The 22,109-nt window shown below is 36.1% G+C and overlaps 1 protein-coding gene across 1 annotated transcript in view; it reads right to left on the bottom strand.

Moving 5' to 3' along the window:
• Positions 1-327: 327 nt before the first annotated feature.
• The window catches only part of NEK7 (NIMA related kinase 7), a 50,948-nt gene continuing 29,166 nt past the window's right edge, over positions 328-22,109 (bottom strand). The window contains exons 6-9 of the mRNA XM_010169758.1: positions 20,095-20,202; positions 12,017-12,111; positions 7,379-7,492; positions 328-438 (exon numbers count right to left, since the gene is read on the bottom strand). Of these exons, the coding sequence (XP_010168060.1) occupies positions 328-438; positions 7,379-7,492; positions 12,017-12,111; positions 20,095-20,202 (428 nt within the window). The remainder of the gene's footprint in view (positions 439-7,378; positions 7,493-12,016; positions 12,112-20,094; positions 20,203-22,109) is intronic.

Below are 22,109 nucleotides of genomic sequence, written 5' to 3'. Positions count from 1 at the left end.
CTGTGTTTTAGAACTGAGGCCCAACTGAATACAATTTTGTTATTAAAGAAAATATACTTGAACCCACTTAACATAGAAAAGAATGGTTCTCGGTATCTTTTAAAGTTATGCTTTACATATTTAAACCTGTTGTAAAACTGCAAGTTAGTAAAAAATACAAAAAATAAACAGAAAACAACAAAGCTTGTATATAAATTGGTTTACAATTCAAAGCACAACAGTAAGCTTCAATTAATTACATTTCAGTAACACAAAAACAAAGAGGTGGGATGATTTACTTAAAATACTTGGTTATTTCTGCTTTTTTCTTCATGATCTGATGTCTGTTTAGCTGCTCGCAGTGTGTGCATGCATACGTTTCGCTACATCATAGACATAGGTTATGTCTGGTCGCTTCTCTGGATCCGGGTTGATGCACATATTAACTAATTGTCGCAGCTAGGAAAGGAAAATAACATGTAAGAAAGCCAACCATCTTGTCAATTAGTATTTGTGTATTATCAAATTCAAATTAATAAGAGTGGCAAAAAATTAGCCAAACAGCAATTCTGCATAAACACACACACACGCACACACTCAACCCTCCCTCTGTCGAGACACGCTGCACACAGTTTTATGCAAGCACGTATGCAATATACTCCTGTGATTTTTATATTTTGTACTGTTGTCCACACAAACTAATGAGCAGATTTAAATTCTAATCCTTTTAACGTACAACTTTAGACATGTCCCATTATACATCATCTAAATGAAGATTCCTGTGCTTTTGGAGGGCTATGCCCGCAAACAGCAGAAGGCTGAAACTCGCACCGAGAAGGTAAATTGGGACCGCTTGCTTATCCTCTCCCAATACAAGAGTTAGCCAGCAATAACCAGCACTGCTGTGTGACTGGTTCCAACAAACAAAAGGCAGAGACTCTCCTTATAACACATAATTAATCTGCAGAACCTCCTCTTCCTAAAAGCTACCAATACACACACATTCAGAAAGTAAGTGAAAAAATTAAACCCACTGAGGGGTATTTAATATAAAGACTCCACCTTTGACTGAATAAATCTCTGAACTTAAAACTGGAAGCTGGGAAAGCATTTTGGGGAATTACCACATTATGCTGGCCCTGTTACTCCACTTGCCCAGTGCTGGAGACATGACACTGGAACAAGTAACCTTTGGTCTATGTCCCAGGATATATTCTTAGGATTAGATCAGTGATTTTTTTTCCCTTTATAGAAAGCAGCACATAATTAACAAATATGTTCATGGAAGTCTCTATCTGGGAATAAACAAATCACTATGACTAGAAAATCCCATGTTTCCACAAACACCGTAATTTATTGGGTCTTCTGTAGTGCACATATTCAGCAGAAGCAACCCCACAGAGCTCCCACACCACTCAGATACTTGTCACTGCCTCCACAAACTGGCAGAACAGTTGCAGGGTTTTTTTTCCTTCCTTGACATTCCTAAGAACTTATGGTATTAGAACGTAATATATTGTCTGCATAACCTTCTGATGGGGCTTCTATTTTAAATTGTGTGCATCACTGAAGCATTTTGCCATATGGAATATACCTGCTTCCTGATGACTTATTAAAATGTTTACCATCCTTTGCAAAAGCAACTTTACCAACTCTGAAACTCTTCCTTTATGCTTTTTAGTAGCTTTACCAAATCTTCCTAGACACCCTTATAGCATAGGGGGATGACAAAAAAAACAAAAAAAACCACCTTGTGATCCAACCTTCAATGGCAATCTGTCAAATTTGGTTCAGTCTCCCTCCTAGTACTATTAGGTACGACTACTAAAAAAAAAATCTGTAATTATTGCAGCTAACACAGAGCAGCCTCATCACCATGATTATTCAAAAGCGATATAGACTGCATATTCAAATCTGCCATTGGAGAGTTTCCTTCCTGCTTTTTATAAAAAGACCAATAAATATTTTAAATTTAAATTATAATTATACTCCTTTTACTTTTCAGAAGATTAATTTAAATGCACAGGAATAAGAAATCCTGAAGTTAAGTAAAAAACATTGCATAGCACTATTTAAAACTTTGTGCATTAGCCCTTGCAGAAACATTGTAAATTGTAGACAGTGTACAGGTTTTTCATATTTAACACTACAAAAACTATGTCACCATACATCCCCCTTCTTTAGCAAGAAAAGATTAATATTTAAAAATGAGATCATTAATTCTGAAGATATTGGTCAGATTGCTGGATTGAAAAGAAACATATTAAATCAAAATAATCTGTAACAGACTTGCTATTTGAATCTTGAATATACAAAGTATATTTTGACTAATGGAAGTATAAAAGCCATCATATTGCTTCTGGCAGCCAATAAATAAAATGCAATACCACTGACAGGAAAACTATTAGCCTGTAATAACTCCCAATCATTTGGAGAATAGAATGCTGGAAATCATGAACTACTGTAAGAAATAATAATTGCCAATTTGTAATGTAAATATGCAAAGTAAAACAATCTCCTGTAGAAGAAGCAGGTGGGACACAGCGTAAGCAACATGCACAAGGTATTAGCAAAGATGAGCTGCTTGCTATGCAACACCTCAGACAGCCTGCATGGAAAACAGGAAAGACTGAAGAACATCCAAAAACCCCAAGCCTGAAATTTGACTCAAATAAGTAAATATTTTGTAAAGAGAATACAAGTATAATTTATCTGGAAGAATACAGCGTCAAATCTTGTGCGTATACATTTATCTTTCTCTGTGAAGACTTCCATCTGTTCAATAGAACTGCATACAGTAAATAAAGTCTTAGGAAAAGACCTTGAAGGATTGAAACCTATAAAGCTATTATCAGAGGGGAAACAGAGTATCCTTTCTCCTCTTTTTACCAGCTGTGTATCAATAACTTCACTGTGGGTAGAACAGCAGAAGTAGACCTTCAAGGAATTCACCCGTGAAAAGCATGAGAAGCCTTGTTTATCTCCAGTAGGCTACTTCATGTCTTCTCAATCCTGGCCTGTGGGTAACTTTGATTTTGTTTTCTAAACTGAACTTTGTCATCTAAAAATCAATTTCAGACTCAAACTGTCTGTGAAGTCATTAAACGGGAAGTCTTCCTTCAGAATTACTTTATTACTTGTTACAGTGTATTGCAATTCAAAGCTTCAATAAAATGGCAAAGAAGACTCATTGCTTAGAAAGACACTGTAGGAAAACGGCATCATTACTCACAAGTACACATAAGGCTTTAGGTCCTATTAATCCCTGTAAGTACACTCGCAAAATCCAGTTACCCACACGGTGCCTTAACTGGTAGCTTATTTACAGTTTCTCATTTTTTACTCTAACCAAAAGGCGTATTTAGCTACTATTGTTAGGATGTAAGAAAAGATCTACAATAATATGTTAATAGCAAGGGGCAGTCACTGAATTGGTTTACTCAGAAATTATCTTCCCAACATAGTGCAGGAGGTGAGCTCAATTAGTGACAAACCTTCACTGTTACTGCAATAAAATAAACCACAGAACCGTAGATGTCTTTTGGCCACGTATCTTAACATTTAAATGTTGGTTACTGCTATTACTGCAAAATCTCCTTGCCCCTCCCCAGTCCGGAATCTCAGTTTTAAGGCAGGAACGCCGAGTTGACTATGCTTGGGACACTGCACAGTCATAGTACAGATTCCTGAGTAATTTCAAAATCCCTGAGCTCTTTTGAGCATTGTTATTGAACAGCAAAGCTTTGGGAGGAGGTTAATTAATTGTGCTGTACAGGCTGAAAACAGTTACAGAGAAGGACAGCCTTTCAGGACCAAAACTGGGACCATGCTGGATGCTTATACTTAGTTATAGCACTATTCCTTTAACTCCTACAGGAATATCCATTTCAATAAACCTGAAATCCATTTGTCAACCCCTCTAGTATTAATAAAATTTCTGATGTAGCAGAAGAGCCCAACAGTACCATGGGAAGAGGCACTGGGATTCTAAAGTAAGACTATCATCAGAGATATTTTTTTATTATCTGCCACAGACTGCCCAAAAGGCAGAGCAGACTCATGACTGAGCTGGAGGGACCTCCTGTTCCATCCCCAAGCTGCAAACTTCAGCTGCTTATTGTTCTTAACCTCCTCAGTGCACTTAGCACAATGACTGTCTTTAGCCTGGAGCTTACCCTGACATCGGAGCAGTGGGACACACTTTCTTTAACTTTAGCAGGTTTTTCAGCTATGAAATAAATAATTATCACTCAAGTCAGAAGGAAGCAGGGGGAAGACAGAACTATGACAGCAAGTGCTTTGCACTGCTGGCCAGTTGAAAAAGAAAAATTTTCATATAGGAAATTTTGGATGGGGAAAAAACCTCAAACTCTTCTTACTCTGAGTAGGAGACCTTCTTGAAGTCCTTTCTCAAGTGTGTTTTTCAAGTCCTTCTGCTGGCAACTAACATTGCCATTCTAGACCTGCTGGCTCAATTCAGCCTTCGCATCTGGGTAGGAGGTTGGCTACAGACTTTCGAAGAAGTGTATTTCAATCAAAGGGGAGACTGAAAAACTTCATCTATCATGAAAGCAACATGATACTAATATTGTCTGACAGGATTTTAAGAGTATTGACTGGGGGTGGCAAGGGAGCTCCAGCTTTGAATTCCCTTAAGCAGAGCAGCTTGCAGCAAATGCTGAGTACTCACCCTGAATACCAGACGTTCTTTAGGAATATCCAAAAATTGAGAACTCCAAAGTTGTTAAACATTTGAAAATCTTGCCTTATGACCCTACTGCTGAAGCAATAGTTTGTGAAAATGCATCTTGGAATATTAGGATTTCTAATTAAAGGTTTTTTTAAAAGTTAGCCATCTGTCCATCTTATCTTAAGGTGCATCTTTCTGTCACACTATTCTCTGATGACACAGATGTGATATGTTACTAAAAGGCTAGTCTTACAGAGGTCAAAATTTAGAAAAATTGTCACATCTTAAAACTCATTAAAATTTACTTACAAAAAGTTTCTTTAAAAAGCATTTGTCTTGTATTTTGTATTGAAAGTATTTACACTGGTATCTCTGCATATATCACTACTATATGCAGAGATCAACACTCAGTGAAATTTTTCTTTCACAAAATTCTTTGCAATAAATTATGAAGTGGGTTTTGCTGTTCAGTGATCCCTGATCTTTACCGCTCACTGAGTGTGCTTCCAACCTAGTTAAAGGTTTGATATCTAAATTTTCAGTAAAGGTGAAACATTTAGGACAGTGTCCTAATATGACAGATAACACTTGTTTGTTTCTATTTTTTTGCATTTCATGCCAGCACAGAATTTTTTTCATATAAGTAGAAAAAAAGGTGTATTTTGATGCAATAACTAATAAACATATCTATTTTTCCATGTACCTTAAGCGAAGACACAAATCTTCATATCAGAACATTAAAAAATATTCCCATTACAGTCTCCATAGTTGATTACTTCTTTTAAGGAACTATTTTCATACCTGTCTTCATACCTATTATAGCTCTGATTCTCTCATTATGTTTTAAAATAACTTATGTGTATTTTGCAAATAACTGGTTTATCCAAGGTGCAGAAGTACGTGTCTGGCTTGAAATAAAGAAAACGTAACATGTTGTGCTTTGTATCTGTTGTCAACACTAGAAACTATACAGATGTAAGTAAAAGATGGAATCTCTTTCCCCCATCCAAACTCTAAGACCTTCTATCCGGGCCAGACTTTGATATTTGCCCCTTGGCTGGGAATCCGCATATCCAACTTCACACTTAGCTGCAGTGAAGTAGCCCTGCAGGCAGGCCAACTTCAACGAACCACTAGTGGTATCATCATTAAAATCTTGCTGAAGGTCACCATGGAAACCGCCTGCTGAGGCTTCGCTGCTGCAGTCGGCATCTCCTAATCAGCTACCATGTGAAATGCAAATTCAGACAGTCTGAAAATTAGTCAAGAAGAATAGAGGATGAGGATGCAGATATGTGAAATATTCATGCGCTTCATGGAAAAAGGAAGACAGCATGAATGACACAACAAAGAACGGCCCCTGACATTCTTGCTATCGTTTTGCATTATTGTTCACACCCTACTGTATTTCCAGGTCTCCAGTTCTGAAGTTGGTTATATGAACTGCCATATTTATAGTCTACAATAAATAATAATTAAAAACAGCCCAGGTAATATGACTAATTGGAAAACCCACAAAGAGGTATAGTGCATAAATTACACAATAGATCATTATTTCACCCTTTATAACATTGCTGAATTAAATCTTAAGTTCATTTTTTTTCATAAAAGGGGAAAAACTGTCACCATAAATAAAAAACAAAATACTGGGCAGTAATGATTTATTAATGGTCTAATCACTGTCTTTGAATGTAAGAAAATGTAAGGTTCAGAATTGCAACCCCCACTCTATAAGTGAAATTGCACAATACTTTATGTTTATTAAAAGTATTTCAGTGTTCATCTTTATTTGCGTTTTCAAAGTAATCTTTAATTCATGTAGGCCAAATTTAATTAGAATTGGTTACTAATACATGTTCTTTGGTTTACAGTTTCTATCAGTTTGCCCTGATTTGCCTACTTTCAAAGTGGGAAAGTATTTCAAAACTGGCATCTCAGAACTTTAACAAGCATTTATGCTTTTTCATTCCGTTACTCGCTCTAAGAAAAATATTTATTTAGTTTATTTTAATTTCAGAGCTTAAAGAAGCAAGTACCCCCCCCTTAAATGCATTAATGACAGTAAAGAACTGTTACCTATCAGCTTAAAACAAATGCTGCTGCAATATACACGAGCATATTGTTCAAATTCAATTATATTACGCCTGCCTATATTTCTCTGAAATTTATTATTAGTGTTGTCAAGAACCACTCTTCCTCGCAAAAGAACTGCTGTTCTATTGTATGGAATGGCACATTGCAGTTTTATAATGCAGACAAATGGGAACTAAACAATCCATTCTTACTACTGAGTTACATTATATCTGTTTTAATGCAAGCCCCTAGAGAAACAAGGCGAGTGCACTAACTTACTGTGCAACATAAACTTGCACAGTTGTGCTTTTAGAAAAGCATACTATAGATGTAAGACACCATCTCATTCTGGCACGTAGAACATACTGTGCATTCTGGGAAAGCATTGTGTCATACTTGCAAAGAAGCTCAATGAAATTAGGAACCTAACAGTATGATGTTTCCATCATGAATCCCTCAAAATCGAAAATTGTATCAGAGGCTTGTTTTGACAGGAACATTTGAGCAAGTTCAACAAGCAAACACTTATGGGCATAATCTGCAAATAACAAAATCACACAAGTTCATTTACTTCTCTGGAAGTGTGTCAGCTTACATAAACTGAGGATCTAGCCCACAAATAGGAAAACTACTTACTTCCTCTGAATAGTGATCTGAAGGGAGAGGTGGGTAGTCACACTGTTCTATCTTCTTGCACAGGGAGTATAAGTTCATTTTATCACCGTAAAAGGGACTCTGCAGTGCAGCCATCTGTTTAAAGAAAATGTACAGTTTTCTTTTGTGTTTTTAAGTAAACCTGTTTGTTGTGTAATCTGTAATACTAACAAATCAAAAGTGATTTTTAATGACTTTCAATTCCCTGCTTGGAAGTGTCACAGTGCAAAAACCAGAAGTTCCAAAACTAGTACTGTAACCACTGTGTGTACTTATTCTACATTGTACAGTCGTACCTGTCACAATTCTTATAATGCAATACTGGAATTTTACAATTTTATTAATAGAGTATGAGAAAAATTGAGTAGTTTCCAATAATGCTGTAAGTGTGGAAGGTACTTGCATCAGGAGGGAGACAAAAAAAACCCCACCCAAACCCACAGCATAATTTTCCTCTGAAAATCTTTTAGAAAAAAAACATGTAATTTATTTGAAAACTCTATCTGATCTAAAGCAATACCATATGGTGAAAATGCTGGATAACAGTAGCAGATTTTGTAACCTTCCATAGCTATTACTAGACTTTGATAAAATTACTTTTTTTAAGGCTAGAAAACTAAGGGTAACATATATACTTCCAAAAAAACGCAAACTTCGAAACTTCATAATTCAGTATGTTATTTAAAAATACTTAAAAAAAAAAAAAATCCCAAAATGTCATCAGAAGTGCAGAACTGGCACCCATGTCTATATTTTACAAATGTAATACAAAAATAAGAGTATCTGTTGGAGAGCACTTAAATAATGATCAGCTTAAAATTAGCATTAGTAAACCCATGCTTTTCTCCAGACAATGTTACAACTTGACATTTAAGGTGGAAACAAATGCTATGGTTAGCAGGATTACAAATTTAAAAATTCATTTAAAATCTCTCCATTCTGTTCAAAGCCTTCTAAGTCTTTGAACCGCAGCAGCACGAATCCTGCTTTGAGTGCAGCACTGCCCCAAAGTCAGTCACCCTTTTCTACATGTGCTAATAAGTTTGATTTTGGAAGGACAATGTGTACATTCCCCAGACAGGCAGAGCGTGTGTGAAACACGCTAGTCCATGCTGTGCTACTCAGTGAGCTTCAGCAGGGACAGGACAAGCTGAAAATGGCTCTCATCTGTCTTGTGGTCTGCCAGATAGCAGTTTAACTCTTTCAGGTCTAAGCACCAATATCACCTGGGGGAAATGTATTTTTAAAATTACCAAAAATTGTCTTACATTTACTTTATACCTGATAAAAATGCTCTCCATAGTTCAGTACTTTTTTTCATATTACCTCCAAGTAAGAATAAGTAATTTTAATGTTCCCAAAACAAACACCACACTACAGTTCCATCCTACACTTCTCCCAAAAATTCTGTATTACCAAAATAATGTTAATTTTTTGATTTATACAATATTGTCTCTTACCTTAAAAAGAATGTTAAAAACGCAAGCTAAAGACCAAAAAAAGAAAAGGAAAAATAATAGAAAAATCAACTGCAGGGTCGGTACGCATGCAGAAATTCTGAATAAATGCACAGATACTCATTTTCGTACTCTAGGTGTTCATTAAAAAGTACTTTTGTTTGAATGCTGCGGAGTGTTAAAAAAATTCTGAATGTCCCCTAAGGAGTTAAAACAGGAATACTATATTTTCATGCATCTCCTGCTTTGACAGATGAAAAATGTCAACTGTCCTGTTTTTATTTTCAAGCTTTTGCACTATTCATCTGGTTCATTAGTGCATCTCGCTGCTGCCCCTGACAGCTGCTCGCCCTCTCCTCCCAGCAGCTGAATTTTTCAGGCTAATTTGATCCTCCACACTGAGACGATCGCTAGAATGATTGACTTGCTCCCTGACCTCCAGGGTCTGACTTTCCTGATTAGTATTCTGGGGGTGTCTGAGGGACGAAAGCCCACTGTCTGTCTTCGGGGCTGGTGGCAGCTCTCTCTCTCTCTTTTTTTTTCTTTTTTTTTTTTTTTTTTGAACTGTAAGCCACCAACCTACAACCCTGTAAGGATGCAATTGCTACGCTGAACAATAAAAGGAAATGTGTAAAACCTACTTTTCCATGTAAAGGTCCATGTAGCAAAAGCACAGCATCTTGATTTTAATTAGTAAAGTCTACTTTGTTGCATATCAATTAAAACTCCAGTGGTAGTGTTTTTGAGGTTTCAGAAATACCTGGGGCTCTAAAAAAAATTAGACTTTAAAATATACTTTAAAAAAAACCTTATTGGTCACATAGTTAGCACTGAGTAATAGACTGTAATATAGGTTAGACATAACAATTTTTTAAAATAACATACATTATAGCAAATTAGGCTAAACTTACATTAAAACATAACCGAAAAGAGTTTAGCAGCAATTAAGCATTTATTGAGAAGTGATAAACATGCCACAGCTTTTCTCCAATTAAGCTGGAGAGAATCCAGAGCACCTATGAGCACATATTAACATGAAATCAACGTAATAAAACATGTTAAAATGCAAGCAATAGACATGTCACAAAAAGATATGCAGTACAAAACTACACTGATAATAAAAATATCATGCATTAGCCCACGCATGTCTTGAAGAACCTTAAGTAACAGCTTTCAAATAATTTTTTAAAAATAAGAAAACTGCTAAGCATATATCTTAAGTTTTCAAAATTACATCTCAATGACCAGCAAAAACAACAAACCCCACACCACTGAGGTCTGATATGTTGTAAAATTAACTAAATGAGATAAATGCACCTCTAAAAAAAATTAAAAGCTATAGCTGAAGACATTGCCACATACTATAGATATATTTCAACACTAAGTATCCTAATAATTGCTTTATTCTTACAATAAGGAAAAAACCAAACACAATGTCATATCGACTTAAATACCATCCTGGTAGAACTTGTGAAATAAATTAAAAGAGAATAGTATTTAGAGATTCTGAGTTAATCAACAGAAATAAGACATTTAGCTATTTTGAAATTATTTACCAGATTAAAAAAAAAAATATTCACATAGGTGTTTAGTATACTGCATCAGCATCAAAGCAGCAAGCTCGAAAAAAAAAACCTTCTTTAGAAAAGTGCTATTGATTTCTATCTAGCCATTTTATTTCATATAACATAGAAGAACTAACCTTAACATGTTTATTTTATGTAATAATTAGTTATTCAAGGGTTTTGTTTCTTTCCAGACTTTAAAAAAGAGTCTCAAGAAAACCAATGAGGAGAAAAAAAGTAGTAATACTGAAAAAATCCTCATCTAGCTTTATGCTTGTGCAAGTGTGTAAAGTGGAGCACTGAAATTGATAACAGTTGCCACGGTCAGTACTAAGGAATCCCAGTATGGGATTAAGCTTTAATTTAATTTAAACTTTTAAATACTTGCTTATCAGGTATTGGACTTCACTCCTGTGAATTGTCCCAAAGATTTAGAAGCAACAGCTACATATACATATCTGTAAACTCTGCAGAATTACAATATAGCTATTTGCCTTTTTAATATTTAAAGCAACATGCTAGTGGTAGAAAGTAAACTAATATTACTGGAGATAATTCACCTAGTAGTAATATAGAATTTTAACAATGTTTTCTACAAAACCCTAAAATAACAGGAGGTGCAGATCCTGTTGAATACATGTGAAATGAGTTCTGCTGACTCACTGAGGCAGGTGGCTAGCAGGTAAACGAAAAAGTGAGTTGGGTATATTAGATTTTATCTGGAACATGACCAGGAAGACTTCACTGCCATTACTGATGGAAAGAAATTTTTTTTCCAGCATCCTTCAAGACAAGTGCTAGTCTTTTGATCAACAAATTATACATAAAGAACTTTGAAGACGTAGCTGCCTTAGAAGCCTACCTGTTCTTCAGACCTTCATTCAACTCAATTTCAATTTGCCCTATACCTTTATTTTCTCAGAATACGTAATTTAAAATTATGTGTCACCTACCAATCTCAACCGTATTAATATGGAAATTAACCAATAACTTTAGTTTAACCAATTGGAGAAGAAAGAGCAGAAAAATTACATATGTCTGTGCAGTAGAAGTCATTATCTTGACAGTTACTCCAAGCTAGTAGTAATAAGTACACAGTAATCCCCTTTTTAATTGTTTTACTTTGGTTTTAAATAACTTTAAAGAAATTAAACTTTTAATAAAATAAATAGATTTCATGTTTTGAAAGTATTAGTTATCTACTCAAGTCAGTCCTACTATCATTTATTACCAAAATCACAGAATCAGCGTAGGCCATTAAGACCCCTAGAACAATTTTACATGCACTTGCTGTTATTCATTTATTAATGCTTCAGTTATGTTCAATCTTCAACAAATTGCTGTAAAATCTCTGTAGCAAGTCCAGTAAAAGGCAAGTCTTGAATAACACATAAATAAAGGTATTTTACATGCTGAAATTACATAAGAGTTCTCAATGCTAATATTGAAGATAGACATATAATAACTGAAAAGCAGCTTTTCAACATACTTTTCTAAACAACAAAAATATAGAAATAGATCTTGAAATAGTACTTAATACATGGGAGCAGGGGGGAGCACAACAGTCTTATTAAGTTCACTGTATATATCAGTATTACCTCATACAGCAGACAGCCTAGAGACCAGATGTCAGATTTGAAGTTGTAACCATTTTCGTGTATTCTCTCTGGAGACATATAATAAGGTGTACCAACTGCAATAAATAGACAAGTATTTTTGAATGAAAATTTCCATTGTCATATAGCAGTAAAAGCATAATATTCCTGGCTGAAAATATTTTTTTGTCTTCTGTATTTCTAATTTTGCTACAGATAAAATTTCAGTTCATACTTATGACTCTTCAGTTTGATACAATACTGTCCTAGTTTTGCTAATACACATATTCACAAATACACATTAATTAGATATCCATTTCATCCGATGCAGCTTTATTTTCACTACTGATATCTAATTACCAGAATTATTTAGTTGTAGATTACTTCCAATTTTTGTTTTTAAAGAATCTCAAAAGTAATTATCTTCTTCTGAAGAAAATCACACACACACACCCCTCCACTCCATTCGAAACTGTTATCACTGTGGCTGGAAATAACAGCTAGAAATTCTCTTCCACAGCTTGATTATTTTTTTTTTAATTAGTTGTTTGTTCTTCCTTTTGAGACTACACAAATCTGAAACGTGCTTTTGAAACTAATAAACACAATTTATTTTTAATATCGGAAACTAAAATTGAGCCTGAAATCCAGGATCTTCAGCTTCCCGGAGAGGAAGGCAGGAAAACCCGCAAGCCCAGTAGAAGCTGAGGTTCCTACAAGGGACTCGGCCATCTGCTACAGAACTAGACTCTGTCAGAGCTTTCCAGCTCCCAAATCTGTGGCTGCCCTTGCTTAATCCTGCCTCAGAGCTATGGGCTCTGGAGATGTTTGCTCTGGAAAAGGGGCATTTACTAGGACCGTCCCAGAGCAAATTTACATTGGATACTCCAGGTAGTGGCAATTTTGATACACTGTCTCTGAACTTTCCCCCTATATCCTCCCAAAATGACTGCCTAACAGCAAAAAAAGTCACTGATCTGAATAGATTTTTACTTCAATTTTGTGTGGTATATTTTCTAAAGCACTGACTCCTGATGATGAAAAGCAACTGAATTATGTAAATTCAATACAAATTGACCTTATTTCCAAACTAAACATCTTGCAACACAGCCAGAGCTTAAAATCAGTGCTCTCACTACAAGCTACAAATACCAGAGTTCATGAACCTCACGCTATTTTATTTAATACAAATACCTCATATCACTTCTCCACTTCTGAATTAGCCTCATCTATTCAGAATTCATGTCTGTATCAATACTGGAAATGGAGATATAGTGAATACATAATTCCAAATGTGAATAATCAGGTTAATAGTTGTAATTAATCAGATAAATAATTTTACTCTAACCTTTTCCAAAAGCACAATGTTTTGCTTTGACAACATGCTCTACCTTTTAGAAAGGCTGGCATCTCAAATTATGTCACCCTTCCTTAGAGAAGAAGGGCAGGGGGGGAGGTGAAGGGGAGGAAGTACTTTCCTATTTGAAAGGCCAAGCTCAGACTGGGAAACCCAGTACCACCTTATCCCAGATAAGGCGAGGGCTGCTGGTAACCCATAATTACAACTGATCTCCTTCTTGGCAAACAATATTGAAAACAATATTCTAAAATAATATAAACTGAGAAGATGCTTCTCTAACAAATATGCAAGTCCCATATTGCATCCTACAATGGATTTGGCCCACTTAATATTTCAGGGGAGAGTTCCAGTCCCAGGAAAGCAGGGGGTGCCACAGCCCCTCTCCCCAGAGACTCCCTTAGCACTGGCCTGAGACTATGAAGGATCAAGGCTGGGGAAAGGCAACTCAAAATGATGGAGTATCGTGAAAACCATTTACTCTCATGGGATGTTAATATTCACCTACAAGAGAAGAATGGTCAAGAGGGATGGTCTTTTCCCTGTGAAAGAACAGGCACACAGATGGGTGGGACTGCAGCACCAAAACAGCTCCAGGAATATCCAGAAGCACCTCTGTTATTCCAATGTATCAACAGCAAGACTTTAATGGGTGTTTAATGACAGCTATCTTAAAATTGGAAAACTTAGTAAAACATTTGTCAGCCTTCATATTTTTATTATCATCCTTACCGTTTTATTTCCTCTTGGGTTTTGTTTTGGGGTGGTTTGGGTTTTTTTTTTGGTTGAGGGTTTTATTTTAACTCCAAGGACTCGTCAGCTTGGACACCTCTGCAAAGTTTCAGTTGTATTTTGCATCCATTAATTAATGCACTAGTTTAGTATATTCTGATGCTTTGCTGGCAGAACTCATCTAACAAAAAATAAGCTTAATAGTAATCTAGTTCTGAGCTGGTTACAGCAGCACTGCTTTTGCTGCTCTGAGACATCATGCAAGTAGCTGGCAGTGAGTAATGTGCCAGAAAGAGGCTTCACAGAATCCACAGGGGGCAGCTGAAAACACAGAGGTTTGAAGGTTCATAGCTTACCAAAAGCAAAGGTAATTTTAACCAGTAGCTCTGGGAAGCCTGCTGATACATTAGGGGTCTGATATGACTGTGAAAGATTGATGATGGTGAAAAAGAAGAACAAACGCTATAATTCTGCAGCGTTTAGCCTGGTGTAACACCTTAACTGCAATACAACCTGAAGCCCCCAATGACCAACAAGTGAAAGAATCGAAATTACAGTTATGTTAGTCATTGAATCACAAAAACAACCTGAAGATCTAGACATCATTACAACTTGTAAACTGTTTTTAACAGAACATGACACAAAACATTCATTATTCTGACATTCAGGAACTAGCGAAGGCACTGCAATGATTCTTTAAAACAGTGAGCAATCTCAGTGCATAGCACTGTACTGCTGGCAAGCTACTACCAGATGTGATTATACATTATGTTTCCTTCCTGGATCATTATTTTTTCTGTTAAGTGAAATACAGCATCACAAAATTATAAAGACGTGCAACTTTCTTTACTCATCTGAAGACAAAGAAGTGGGATAATACGACATAATGCATTAAGATGCCTATGTTTTTAAGAACAAAATCTGTAACTTTAGCATTCTGTTCACTGCATTTGCACACCTCTGATAACCTGCAAGTTCTGAACAGTAATCTCCTTGAAAATGGCCTGGATTAAATAAACTGCTTCCTTAGAATCTGCTGCTGCTCCAGAGCTTCCTCCCTTTAAAGATGCTGCAGATCCAGAAAGCACTGTTTCTTTATGCAAGCTTTCTGCTATGGGGACAGGCAATGGACATAACAGAAATGGTGGTTATTAGGGGGCAGGAAGCTGGATCTGAAGAATTAGAGGCAAATAAACTATTATGAAGAAGGGAGTTATGATATAAATGGTCCATCTTATTATCTGCATAAACACATAACTCACTGCAGCCGAGTTAAACAGGAGAGAGCATTCACTTGAAAACCAACAATGCATCGAGGAGTCGAATGAAATAATTAACCAGCTCTAAGTACTATCAAGCACTTTTAAGCTGTGAGAAAAATCTGCCTGGTAAATGTTCATACTACTTACACAAACCAATGCAATGGCGGATTCAGAAGTTGTTTAAAAGACTAGTTTTTAAGAAGTCTATATAATTATTACTGACATTCCATGCATTGGAATACATAACTATCCAAGTTCAGGAAGGGGAAGGGGGCTAAAATCACTTTAGTAACTCTTCTGATTTTCAAAGAAATCACTTTAGTAACTCTTCTGATTTTCAAAGAAATCCAAAACAATACTTCAGTTTGGGGAAAAAAAAAAAGAAAATAAGGCCCAATTTATTTAATAATCAAAAGATACAGTTTATGAATGACTTAATGTCCATAAGATCACAGGAATTTTATAATACAGAGTTCAATACCATATGCAAGTGCTTAACAAGATGAATTGTTGATGCTGATAGACAAACCAAGTTACAAATAAGCTGCAGTTCTGGAACACTGAAGGTAACCAACCACTGACATGACAAATTCTTTATAACTATAATTTTTTTTTTTCTTATTTAAATATAAGTGTCAGATTTCCAAGTCAAAGGTTCGTCTTCAACCACAGATATGGGACCTAAAATACTGCACTTATCAAAAGTAATTCTGCAACCCAGCCTACATCACTGCAGAAATCAATCTATAAGTATCTTGGGTTATTTTATAACATAGAATTGTAACAGAACAACATTTTATCTTCAGCTTTCAAACTACTGTAAGAAATCTCCAGGTTTTGTACATAAAATAAGAGCTGTTTTAATACAGCTGCTCTGATGACTGTGATGAATCAACTGCAGGTTTCCCCTGCTAACCCTTCCAGTATGCTGAGGGTTCAGGTTCTCAGAATGGTCTGGTTGAGAGTACAGAAGTGAAGCTCATTCTATTCACAGCAAAACAATGCTGCATACCACCACCTCAGCACTGGCTTTGACACCCTCTCTGCTGGGTTATAGATCCATATGTAAAAGGAAAGGAAAGTATTTGCACACATTTTTACAAGGTATTTTATTCCCCACAACCTGCATGAGTTTATAGTCAAATCCCTCACAACATAGCTCTGTGCTGGGGACAGGAGTACCATGGAAATGACAGAAGTTGTCAAACCACAGAAGAAACATCAGAATTCAATGCAGATGATTCTTTGCTTTCAAGCATTTTAAGAAGATTGCAGATCTGCTCCTTTGCTCTTCAAGAAGGTATTCACACCACGGCAGCCAGGTCCGACTGGACAGCACACTGCGCACCCTGCTAGCACAACTATACTGGAGAAATTAAGTTACTTTTTTTTTTTGTAACTGAAATACTAAAATATGGACTATCATTAAATTCACTGAATGGCTAACAGATTAAAAATATGCACATTTTCATCAGCTGGCCTCAGAATTGCCATTTCATCAAAGAGCATAAGGCCTGGCATTCAGCCATTAAAAAAAAACAAATCAAAAACAAAACACACCCTAACACATACAGTCATAAAGAAAGGAATAAGCAGCCTTTCTCAGATCATCTTCCCCTTTCTAATATTGTCTTCTGAAACCAAGAAATTTTGTCAAGTTTTTATTGAATCAACAAAACCAAATGCCTTCATTTTCTTTGCATTTTTGGAAGAAAGATTTTCTGCTTTGAAAAAGGTACACACATGTCACAATAGAAAATTCTACTGTTTTGATAAGGCTGCATAGAAAGAGTTAAGAACATTAAGAAACTCTGTCCAGTGCAGTATTTTCATTTGTTTCAAATAGACCATCAGCAAGTATTATAATTAAATCAGTATTATTCATAATTAGCAGTTAGAAGCTGTAGCTAATGAAAATTTTAGTACATTTCTTTATCTCTGAAAGCCTGAATCTAGTTTGCTACTTAAATTTTTATAAAGCCTGTAAACAAGTATAAATTGCTACACATAATATGTTTGTAATTCACTGGGTTTTGTGCACCAAAACTTTATGGAATCATAAAAAGATACAACTTAAAAAGAAATTTCAGGAAAACCACCATCAGAAACTGCATGACAAATTAATTTTAAAAAGTGGTCTCCCCTAGTGACATAATATATCAGTGTATCACTGTCTCCACTGTAGCTTAAGTTCATAGCTGAACAAAACCTTTTTCCTAGGCTGAATTCTGACACTGGGTCATAATTAAGAAGGAAGCAAGAGAAGAGGAGATGGGGAAAAAAGAAAATAAAAAATAACAGCTCTTCTACCAAGACACAGCACCCAACATTAGAAACAAACCTTCCACTTCCCTACCCGCCATTGTCTCTATGACTGGTATTTGTAAGAGATGAGCTTTAAAGGGCTTGGGGGTTTCACACTAGTTTTAACTCTAGCTCAGTCTTCAGTCCCTTTGCAACCATTCCCCTGCAATGAGCCTAAATAACCCAGGGTTAAAATAGTTTGTTCTTCTTTAACTTCCTGACTTCTGCCTCAGAACACAAGTCTAGCTCTCCCACCCTGACAACTGACTTTTGCCTTCTTTGTGCACTCCTGCCCACAGATTAGGACTTACAGTTTCCTGCAAATACAGCCCAGCAGCAGCTCCCTCTTCATGTTGCTCGTTTACATCTTTCTTCCATTCACAGGCAGAACCACGACCCAACTACACCAAATAAGATCTCCACAGTGCTGCCAGAGATGGCCACTGGGCTCCGATAGCAGCATGAACAGCAGCATTTTATATACACTGGGCCGTGAACTTGTATGAGATCTTTAGGGTTATATCTGAACTTTGACAGGGAACCAAAGCACATTTCCTGTCTGGTCTCACTGCTCCTCCTCTGTCTCTTTCTCTCTCTCTTTTATTAATGCAAGTTGCACATCTGTGTCTGAGTTTCACCTCAGTCCTATTAAGATCTCAGCAGCTACTCATGGTTTTGACTATACCAGTATCAGTATACAGCAGATATGATAAAAACAGGAAGGCATTAAAGAGTCACCAAAGGCTTTCTGGAAGACAGGGAATTAAGGATCACATCAAAAATTTCCTTTCTAAAATAGGTTTTTTTGTTTGTTAACCTAAGTGTCGTCCACACCTCAAATGTGGTACAAACATACCGAACATCAATCCTCTCTCTTTTTCCACACTGTACTGATAAAAGGGATTATCTAAATAAAGTTAAAGAGGTGGTGACAAATATGGTATATTTTAATCCAAGAAGTCTGATATTTCATAGTCTAATTAGAAACTGAAGCATCTGAGCAAAGACAATTCTTTGTGTGTCCTTCCATGGCCCTAAATTAGGGATTGAAAGTATTACTTAACCATTCTTGGCTTTCTTAGATATAATATTATTTATCATGCACTCTTGTCAAACATATAAAAATATTCAAATGCCTAATTACAGAATTGTCACTGTCATTTGTTAAAAATTTTCACTGAGCCACATTTGAATTGATTTTACCTATCTGTATTCACGGATCAGTGAGGTGCTCTGCTTTCCTGAACACCCTTTACAAGGGAGACAATTCTGGATGCTGTCACCAACGGCCCTGCTCTTGAGGGGTCTAAAAGTTTATTTCACACTCTTTGCAGTCAGTTAACAGGCTTGAATTCAGCAACCACTAAACACAGCCACTCCAGCAGGGGAAAAGAATTTTTTTTCTTAAGTAAAAAACTACAGAATTGTACTATAAACACTCATTCCTGCATTTCTCTTTAAAGCAGATGCTACTCTGTTTATAATGGCTTTTTCTCCTTCAGAGAAATCATCTTAGATTCTGTCATTTGTCATTTAAAATTAAAATACCTGCCAAATTTTTACTTTTCTTTCTTTAAAGGCTTCTTAATCATCCTACTCTCCACATTCTACTCAAAAGACGCAAATTATATTAAAATTTTGTTTGCAAAAAGATATTAAAATGGCGTTTTTTATGTGCGAGCAAAGAATCAATTGGGCATTTCAGAAAGTTTTCTATTCTCATAAAAATAAGTTTTCCGGGATTTGTTTTTGTTGCTTGTTTGGGGGGGGGGGGGGGTGGGGGGGGGGGTATTTTGCTTTTAAGGTCTTCATGGTTCATAAAGTCTAATTCTGATCTCTTCTCAACTTATTTAGCATACTTTGAGAAATTCCACCTTAAAACAGGGAAGCTTCTCTGTACACATTTTCAAAGCATGTAAGCAACATTTTGTCAGTGCTACCCATACAGGCACACAGAATTACTAGATTCTTTAAAACACTTATTAAAGCTCAAATTAATTTAAACAAATGCATCTGTATTATTGAATACATCTTTTTCCCAGAATTTCTAGGAAGTGCTACTGTCAAAAGGACTTATTTTCAGCTAGGAACGTACTTTAAATGAGTCAAACAAAGGGAGGGACCACCCTCAAAAAAAAAAAAAAAAAAAAAAAACCCAAAAAAAACCAAAAAAAACCACCCAAACCTACAACAACAACAAAAAAAACCCCAAACAACCAAACAAAAAACCCAGTTGTACTGCTGAAAGTGACGGTGTTAGAGCTTCCCTGTATTTGTCCATGGTGCTGACCATTTTTATTTTTATTACTATTTAAGAGGAGCTTTAGCTGGATCTAACCCTTTTCTTCCTCTTCATGAGTAGGCACAGTATTTCCACCAAATAAAAATTCCACCTCCCCAACACCTGTACCTCAGATAAAGTTTACCTAAAGAATGCGCAGCTGTGGTTTTGGAGCTGAAAAATCGACCAAGTCCAAGGTCTCCAAGCTTTACTACCCCCGTAGCTGTAATGAACACATTAGCTGGCTTTATATCTGGAAAAAAAAAAAAAAAAATTAATAAATTTAAAAGTCACAATGAGGTTGCAAGAAAAGCTATTGCTCTATTAATAATTGACTGGAAGAGGTTTTTATTTACAGCTAACATTAACAAAATTTGACTGTGATGTTCAGAAAGAGTGAGTCTGGGATATGGAATTTTAAATTAACTATTTTAATAGTACAAACATCACTCAAGCAAAAAAATCAGTATTTAAAAAAAAAAAAACCAAGCAAAGAAACAACAACAAAACCCCTCCACAGCTAAAACAGCATATACAGAGAGTTCATTACTGCGTTATTTAAGCTACATATAAGGCCTTGCACTAGAACTAGAAAACCTCTTGTTATGTCTTAAGTAACAGACCAAAAATGTTTAAGAACTGTAAAACATATTTTTCATCACTTCTGCTGATCAGATTACCCACAGTGGCATGATGTTATTTATCTGAAATAGGTAACTGATTCTCTTTAATAGCAGGCATTTAAAAAAAAAAAAAAGAAGCAAGTTTTACTCAGGAGAATGGCTATTTGAGCTCATCAATGGAATTGGGCTAATCAAGTAGAAACAAAGGAAAATAATGATGTATACCCCAGACAGTTCTTTTTCCACAAGTAATATTCAGTTTAAGTTTTAATCCAATCCTTTAGAGACAACAGCAAAGATTTTCATTTTATGATTTTTAACAAGGTACCTATCCTGTTAGTCTTCTAAATAAACTGACCTGATATTAGTTTGGCAAGTGCGCTTAGCTCTTCCTCAGCTCAAGAGCAACACACTGTGGCTCTAAATTTAAAGAGGATCACTTAACTTTGATAAGAGGGGATTACAGTTTGCATAAGATAAGGGTACAGTAAAAGGAACAGTTAATAATCCTTCAAACACCAGCATTTTCAGGTTTCCAAAAAAAGTTACAAGACCTTATAAGCTTTAGAGGGGCAGGCACAAGCAATTATGTTATGCTGCTATCTGACCTAGTTTTCAGGAGTTTCGATCATCCTTTGTGTAAGGATCCAACACAGATATCAGCTCAACTTAAAAATAGTTTTAAGTACCATTGGTTTTGGTGCATAACCATAGAATTGTTAGATTTGCCATAGGTTTGCCAGAACCTTTGAAGGTAGTATTTCAGTTGAAGGAATTTAAATTCATTTTGGTTTTGAGCTAAATATACTGAAATAAATTAGCTTAGTCATAAAAGCATTCAAGGAAAATACCTATACCCTATGGTAAGAATCTGTAACGTTGTGTCCTTCTCTCTGTATAATTTACACTTGCAGATACCTGTACAAATGCATAAAGGCAAAAAAAAGGGGGAGGGGCACGGAGAATCATAAGAAAATCACAAGGAAAAGCCATTTGCAGGGGCATCTAAGTTGATCTGCTGAAGTGTGCCACACCTCTAGCTGCAAATGACAAAACTCAGCAGAGATACAGGAGCTTCTGCTTTCAGGCAGTTATTTGCATCCCAGCAGAAGGAAGCCACCAACCTAAGGCATGTCACTTCACCTGAACCCAGGGAGACAGCCCATACACAACTTGCAACTCATAGCCAGAGGGATTTCCAAGGCAAAGAAGAATTGTACACCTGAGGAGAAGCAGCTATGCTACAATCTGTTTTCTTTGACTCAGAGTTACAAGGTAAAATGAAGACAACACATGGAGGAGACAGCAATACAGAGGTTTAAAATGGGTAAAAGAAATTTAATACCTGACAAGAATAGCTGGCAACTACAAGGGCTGTTGGGACACAGAACTTGACACAGAGATTGGAAATAGTGGAAAGAGGAGCAGAGAAGGGGAGAAACTGCTCATGGCTGCACAAAAGCCAGTAGATTAGGGAGCGGGAGAAGGCCTATACATCACCAGAAGGCATGTCAGGAGGCAAATATTTTTGTAAGAA

The sequence above is a fragment of the Antrostomus carolinensis genome, unplaced genomic scaffold, assembly GCF_000700745.2.
Source record: "Antrostomus carolinensis isolate BGI_N321 unplaced genomic scaffold, ASM70074v2 scaffold3806, whole genome shotgun sequence".
NCBI classification, from domain to species: Eukaryota; Metazoa; Chordata; class Aves; order Caprimulgiformes; family Caprimulgidae; genus Antrostomus; species Antrostomus carolinensis.
The sequence above is the reverse complement of the archived record's forward strand: the minus strand, read 5'-3'. Positions and strand labels throughout refer to the sequence as shown.